The sequence below is a fragment of the Phragmites australis genome, chromosome 10, assembly GCF_958298935.1.
Source record: "Phragmites australis chromosome 10, lpPhrAust1.1, whole genome shotgun sequence".
Classification (NCBI taxonomy): domain Eukaryota; kingdom Viridiplantae; phylum Streptophyta; class Magnoliopsida; order Poales; family Poaceae; genus Phragmites; species Phragmites australis.
In genome coordinates this window covers 7,542,965-7,550,684 of record NC_084930.1, presented here as the reverse complement: position 1 = coordinate 7,550,684, position 7,720 = coordinate 7,542,965, and the positions used below count along the sequence as shown (strand labels likewise).

Here is a 7,720-nt window from a genome sequence, read left to right as displayed (position 1 = left end):
AGATTTGCAGGCACCGAGAGATAGAGCATAGAAGCGTAGAGATGATGAAGTAGCAGAGCCCGTCACATGCACGTCAACACATCTCCATCCGGCCATCCCGCTCGCATGGCCGCTGGCGTGCAGCGATGCCAAGTGCCCGGCCAGCTCGCGCTGACGCGACATGTGCAGCCATGTGCGGCTTGTCCAGCCCTCCCAGTGCAATCTTGCCTGACCATGACATGGATGGAGCAATGGAAACCTTCGCCGTTGATTTGGTCTGGCCAAATGTATTAACTTGTGGGCATCTTATGTAATACATGTGTCAATAACTCAAGAATACATCCGTATATATAACTAGCATCATGTGCATGTTACTTATCACTATACTATGGATTTGGTTTTGGTTAGCTTTACAACACATTGTTCTTGTGGTTCATACATGCATGCATCTAATCTGGTTCGTCTCCGACAGTCGATGTTAAACAGGAGAAGCATGTTCCATTTAGATGATCACAGAGGTTAATCATGCATGCAGGAGAGATTACACATGTCTCAGCCACATGCCATGTTTGAGAAAGGACACACGACACAACATGCCGGCCGGCCGGCCGGCCGAGACACACACACATATAACAGCCATGAGAGCACCCTGCTGCTACCAATCTAATAGCACCATTACTTGCATCTTTCCTCAGCCAAAATCAATAAGCCATCGTGTCAAAAAGAAAGAAACATTCAAGAAGCCATGCAAGGCCCAAGCACAAGCAAAAACACCATGGCCGCCTTCAAGCAAGACTTCCTCAAGAACCTGCTCCTGAGCCTCCGGGAACGCACAGAGGCGCGCTCCTTCCACGCCATGAGCCTCCAGGAGAGGAAGCGCGCCGTCAAGTCCTCCGCCGATGTCTCCATGGCGGCCGCACGCGGCGCCACCGGCGGCAGCCGATTGAGGTGGGCCAAGGTCATCTTGGCGGCGGCTGCCGCCGCCGCCGCGTCGTCCAACCCTTCTTGCAAGCTGAAGCGGTGCAGGAGGGTTGTGAGGCGGTGCTGCCTTGAGAAGAGGAGTAGAGGCTGTGCTCCTCCTGCCAGTGCGATGAGTAGCGATTACGTTGCTAGGAGGATGGTGAGGAGGAGGACCATGGCGCTCAGGAAGGTGATACCCGGAGGGGACGCCGCCATGGACGAGGCCTCGCTGCTCCGTGAAGCCATGGACTACGTCGTCCACTTGCGCGCCCAGGTCGATGTGCTCCGCCGCGTCTCCGAAGCCGCGCGGATCCAGCTTCCTCCGGTATGTAGCGTAGCAATGCAAACTATGCTTGTATTGCAATTTGTAGATAAAAACCTGTTCTTTGACACGATTAATTCCATTTTGTTATGCTGTCCGTGCCTTAGTTCTCACGGAGCGTGCGCACGCATTTCAGGTTTGCATACTTGTGAAAAAATCTAAAAAAAATACCGTAGATGTAGAATACAATGGAAAATCTAGGAAAATTTTCCCAATAGTTTGCAGATGAACATTTTACACCACTCTACATGTAGGGAATTTTGCAGAATTTTTGAGAACTCGCAAGTTTGAAAACTCGAAATGGGTGCGCACGCTCCTAGGGTGAGAATTTTGGCCTCCTGTGCCTTAACCTGTTTATTGATTTAAATTGGCATGCAGGGATCCTTCTCGAAGGGTACTTGACGAAAAAGAGGCTTGAAGTATGAGAGAATTGTAGTGATTGCTGCATCAGAAGAGAAGGATGTGCATTTGAGGTGAAAATCATGGCCGATCTGATGGTGATCAGAGTCACATCTCTCAGTCTCAGCTTGTGCAAAGTGGCAAGAATTGATCAGGATTTTGTCTTGTTTCATTGAGAGATGAGTGGGGACTTGTAAGCTACCTAGATAGCTACTGTTGTACTGGGAAGAAAGGGACATGCTATTGTAATCTTGTGGATCAACAGAGCAATGGGTGCCAATTTAGTTTCACTTGTGGTGACTCATTGCCAAAATTACTAAGAAAAAAAGAGAGACACCAGGATCATTGATCGGTGAGTAATCTTTGTCTAAATCCTCCATGCATATGTGGTTTACATTGAAGATCAATAGCTTCATCAACTGGAACTTTTGCAGAGTTTGCCCAATATTTCAGCAATGTTAATTTACATGCACCACATGCTTGCCTGCTTGGAGATACGAGAGGTTGTACGAAAGATATGGGCTGTTCAAACGAGAATATCATGGCAAAAATATAAAATTAGACGACATATAACATCATATTTATAAAAATAGATAATATGCTAATATATTTATAAATTTAATATCTGTATTTATTACCTCACAAAAATAAGGCATTGAAAAAAAAGATGGATCCGAGCTATTTCGGGCAGTGTGCACGCGGCTGGGCTGGCGACGCGTTCTTTCAACCCTCATTTGAACCGAGACGACAGTACACTCTGTGTTTTATAGTGCTTGCCGATGGGAAGCAGCCCAGCTAGCTGTTGTTACTTCTAAGCAGGGTTCAATTTATCGTTTTTCAAACAGTAATCGCTCCCGAGTGGTAATCGAAAATATGTGGTTGTCGTGATAACTGTTTAAAATTTAACTAAAATTAGTACAATTTATTTACTAAAATTTAAAATTTGGAAAAAAAAAATAGCAGATTCTCCGTTTGGTAATCAGTCGAATCGGACTGGTTACCGAGCGATTTCTCGATTTATCGAGTGGTTTCTCGAATTTTTTACATTGTCGGTAACCATTTGGTTTTTTCGATTTATCGAACGGTTTTCTTAATTTTCAGTGAAGTTCAACAAAAATCCCAAAAATTGGCTCAATCTTGTAAAATTAATAACTAATTCATCTGAGCTTCAATTCAAGTGAAACAAATTTTATTGGTTATCTTGTAACATGATCTACATGATAAAAGTATTTATACTCATAAAAAGTTCAAAATTGTCTGTGAGAAAATGTATTTGTTAAACCAAGTTAAATGCATAGTTTACTCTTTGCTAATCTAAAAATCATGAAACTAATTTTGTTAGTCTTCTTAAATGATCCTATGTCTTTTAAAAATACATAAACTCATGAATTAGTTATTGTAAGATGCACAATTGTGTAAATGTGTTACAACTAGATTGACTCATAATTGACCCATCACACCTTCAAAATTAGTGAAACCACTTTTATTAGTTTATTTATACTATGCTTTATGTAAGAAAAATAATGGTATACATGAAAAAGTTAATTACAGTATTATTTCTTAACATATTCACTTTATGCTTGTGAACTTTGTAAAAATTATGGAGAAATTAATAAAACTCTAAATGAAGTAAAATTAATAAAGATCCTCTTAAGATACGTTCTACACAAAAAATATATGTTTGCATGTTAAGCTTTTCCTTGACATGAGTTAATAACTGAGTCGCACGTTTTAAAATTTTTTTCATTTTTTTCAAACTTCCTCTTTATAGAATATGATGCAAACGACATCATTTTTTTTAATTTTTTAATTCAAATTCAGGTACCATTCGGTTTTTGAAACCGGACCGGAGCGATAAGCTTGGTAACCGTGAATTTCGACCAGTTACCGCCAATAAATTAAATCCTGCTCATAAGTGCTTCTTGCCATCAACTGAATTATATAACTCCTGACAGGTTTAGGTTGCACTGTTTGATCTCTGATATAGTTCATATACATGGCTAATATGAAGTAATCGTCATGCAATTCTTGCATGGCTTCAAAAATCAATCACAATGATTATAATAATTAGGTCTGCTTTCGTACGGAGTATTGGTGGAATTTTTACCGGCCTGCTGCCTTCATGATCGATGATGATACCTGTACATACTGTTTTTAAAAGTTGTAGTTGAAAAGCTGCTTATAAAAAACTGCTTTTAATTAGTTTTTAATGTAGATAAAATATATAATATATGTAATACCTTTTAGAACATTATATTTAAAAAGCTACAAAAGTTTCTCTAAACTAGTTTCTGGCTTCTAGTAATAATGACAGTTTTTGCTCAGAAACGAACTGTTTGGTTCAGCTTTCTACTTGCCTTAGGGAATGAAAATGGACCAAGTTATAATAGATGCTCTTTACTGAGTGTATCTAGGATATTTGCCCTTCCTCAAAGCACCGGGGCCCTCCGCCTTACCGTGACGATCCCTCTCTCGCTTTTTTTCCCGCTCTTTTTTGCAAGCTTCAACCACAACACACTCCTCCGCTGCATTCCTCATGTGCTTATCCTCCTGACGCTTCAGCCGTAGTTCGTCTAGCTGTTGCTTGTACTCCCGGTCTTCGTACACTTCCCTCCTTCACCATATGATCATGTCGACTCACCGCTTTTGGTTCTTATTTTACTCCATGTACAACCATTCTATGAAGTCATAGATAGGTGGAGGATACTGAACAAATAAAATAAGAAGAAAGATTAGTAAGATAATACATGAAATAGTGTGAAAAGTGCAACATGAGTGATCTATGTTACTATACCGATGGGTACTCATACAATCCATATTGAGACTTATCGTACTGGTAGTTGACACACATGAAGAAGCGTAGACCATATGTGTAGAGATGTCCTGAGACTCGCGAAGCCTACATGGGTCGCCACAAAAGCACATCAGCAGTTCGACCCTCTGGGAGATGAAAATCCCGCAATGTTTTTTCAGTGGGTTTGGTGGAGCTAAGGAAGACATTATAATTGAGAGGGCAAAGGAAAGAGTGATCTATTCATGGTTGAGGTTGGGGTTATTTATGGTGGCTAGAGGCTGGTGTATAGACTGAGTGCATGGGCATGGGTGGAGGCTAGGGCATGGGATTCCTTTTGAAAACTAAAAAAGTTGTGGCATTAATGTTTAAAAGAGATTCCTTATGAAAGTTGTTGCTTGGTGTGATCATTTCATTCTGTAAAAGTTCAGCAAGGATTTATTATTGCTACTGCATGGAAGACAGAGAATCCTATGAAAGCATTGAGCTTAGAAAAAAGTATTGGTAGAATGATAAATCCTGGTTGTTTCATTGATGAAAGTAAAATACATCACATATAAGGGTCTATGTCAATATGGAGTAGTTCTGTTTTCATCATGCAGGAATAGTCTCAACTAATCATCAATGATACAAGGGCAACATGGATGGGTTACCCTTAAATGCACATAAAAGCACATGCATGTGTTGAGGTAGCTCTCGAAAGAAAGAGGCAGCTGGTAGTTATTACTACCGCTTTGCAGCAAATGAACCCTTGAGTTGTCATTTCCTTCTTAAAGCTCTGTCATGTGGTTACTTCGTATTGAAAGACTATGCCAAGATAGAGGTGCTGTCATTTAATTTATCATTAAAACTCTACCATGTGGTCACTTCGTGTCTAAAGCCTATTGATGGATAAAGGTGATGTCATTTTATGGTTAAAGCTAAATCGTATGGTCACTTCGTGTCTAAAGCCTGACTCATGACAGAGGTGTTGTCATGTCATGCTTAAAACTCTATCGTGTGGTCACTTCATATCTAAAATGTAAGTCACGACAGAGATGTTGTGTTGGCAGGAAGGTGTTGTCATTTCATACTTAAAGCTGAGTCGTTTGGTCACTTTATGTCTAAATCCTGACTCACAACATAGGTACTATTCTGGTAGCAGGGTGTGATTACAGCAGTGTGTATTTGCAATTGACACTGTGAATGACTATAAAAGACAATGATGCACTGTTATCCCTACTCCGAACACAAGACGGAGTAAATAGATGGCGAGCTATGGTATCCCTACATTTGCTAACTCCCCGGAATATCACAACATCAAGATTAAATTGAGATTCAAAAGGTTACAAGCTATACATTAACAATTGACAAGGTATATTCTAACGTAACAAGACATGAATCGCAACGGAAGACATAACTAAAGAAAATAAGAACCGGTGGGGCTATTTTCCCACAAGGTAACCAACCGGGATTAGAGTAGTATAACGGCTGCTCGCCACCACACCGCTCTCGGTGGGACACAAGTAGCCGACACCCAACTTTACCTGAAAAGAAAATAAGAAGCGTGATTACGAAGGTACTCGCAAGACTTAATCTATAGTGGGTACATATAATAACCAAACTCCAAGGATTATGTATTTAGATGTTAGCAAGGAGACGGCCACATGATTAAGTAAAATATATGCGAAAACAATCTTTGACACAATTATGTGAGCACCTATACTTAACCACATCTATTCATCTATTCTGAGATCAATATCATGAACATGTATGTAAAAGAACTATATTATCCAATTGAGAACCATAACTACCACATCCCACATACCATACATCATCACCCCCACATTCGTGACTCTACGACCGATGTGGATGGACAAAAGCATGCTCATGATCAAGTGCGTGACAATTCAAATCAATTTTTACACCCTGCAGGGGAATACTCCTGGACCTACACAAAATGAGACCACCGCCCACACAACCCATCAGTTGCGAATGATGATTCACGTATCAACCATTCACGTACCCACTCCAAACATTTGTTTCCATGTCGAGTAATGTGGAGGCCACCTAGATCCTGTGCATACCACGACTTACCGGCAAATCTCAGGCACCCCTAACAACATTCCCGCTCACATCTTGACACATAGGTAAAATGAACGTGGCGACTCATGGTACTTGGATTACCCGTCCCATATCTTGGTACGTGGTAAGTACGGAGAAGTGCTAAAGTCAACAACATTGACGGATGGTACTTAACTGATGCAAGCGGTCTATGGTATCCGGGTTCCTCTCCCGACCTATCCCTAGCACCACCCACATCTCGCCTCATCCTCACATCACATCCATCCTAACAATATTATCATTTCCTTTGTGAACAAGTAAATAAGCCCTAAGCTCGCGAGCGGGGATTGAACCACCGCTCGACTTCTACCAAAGGACCTACGCATTGCTAAGCATCACGAGTATTCTTAAGTTATACATCATCAATTTGGCATACCCGGTTTTTCAAGGAAATGAGATATCAACAAGTCAAGGTAGAGAAACAATGCAACAACATCGGTTCTACCCACAATTCCCAATCTTGACTCACTATCATGCAAAATGTACATATAGCATAATTTATCACATTATACACAAATGATCCGAAGTATTAGGATGAATCTGCTTAGATGTTTGTCTTGCTGCTTAGCTTCAAATCAAGATCAACCACAAAACCTCCTTGCGATAACCCTCTACTCTCCGGTTTGACGATCACTAAAGAAAAGAATGCATCACAATAAGCATATGATGAAATGCCATAAAATATGCTTTATAATGCATGAAAATATTTTTTCTGGTTACAAAAAGTCATAATAAGACTAGAGAAATTGGTTTCACTAATTTTGGACTTCTAAAGAATTTAACGGTGAATTAATGAAGCTTTAACCTAATTAATTTGTCTCAAAATTTTAATTAATTATTTCATGGATGGTGATATTTTTATTAGGTATAAGAGTTTATTATGAAAAAAAATGTTTTCATAATTTTTAGAGCTACAGAGAATTTATTATGAATTTTACAAATTTCAACAAAGAAAACAAAAAAGGGAAAACACCTAATGAACGGTACAATCAATAGTCGAGTATTCAATAGTTCTAGGTTAGTGAGTAGTCAGGTATTCCATACTTCAGTAGTTCTCGGTTAGTCAGTTCTGAAAAATTGTTCAGTAGTTCTCGCGTGTTCAATAGTTCTTGATTTAGTCAGTAGTCAGGTATTCAGTAGTCCTTAATATATTCAATAGTTTAAAG

The 7,720-nt window shown here is 40.0% G+C and overlaps 1 protein-coding gene across 1 annotated transcript; it reads left to right on the top strand.

The window, feature by feature from the left end:
* Positions 1 to 377: 377 nt before the first annotated feature.
* On the top strand, positions 378 to 2,016 carry LOC133931149 (transcription factor IBH1-like 1). Its single transcript, XM_062377955.1, has 2 exons — positions 378 to 1,264; positions 1,640 to 2,016. Exons 1-2 carry the CDS (start codon positions 725 to 727, stop codon positions 1,661 to 1,663), a joined length of 564 nt encoding a protein of 187 aa, XP_062233939.1. The 5' UTR covers positions 378 to 724; the 3' UTR covers positions 1,664 to 2,016.
* The last annotated feature ends 5,704 nt before the right edge of the window (positions 2,017 to 7,720 follow it).

Bases quoted from the DNA above. Each gene is read 5' to 3' on its own strand.
- LOC133931149 (XM_062377955.1), top strand. From the start codon at position 725: ATGCAAGGCCCAAGCACAAGCAAAAACACCATGGCCGCCTTCAAGCAA. The intron at 1,265-1,639 runs GTATGTAGCGTA...ATTGGCATGCAG, and splicing joins CGCGGATCCAGCTTCCTCCG to GGATCCTTCTCGAAGGGTAC.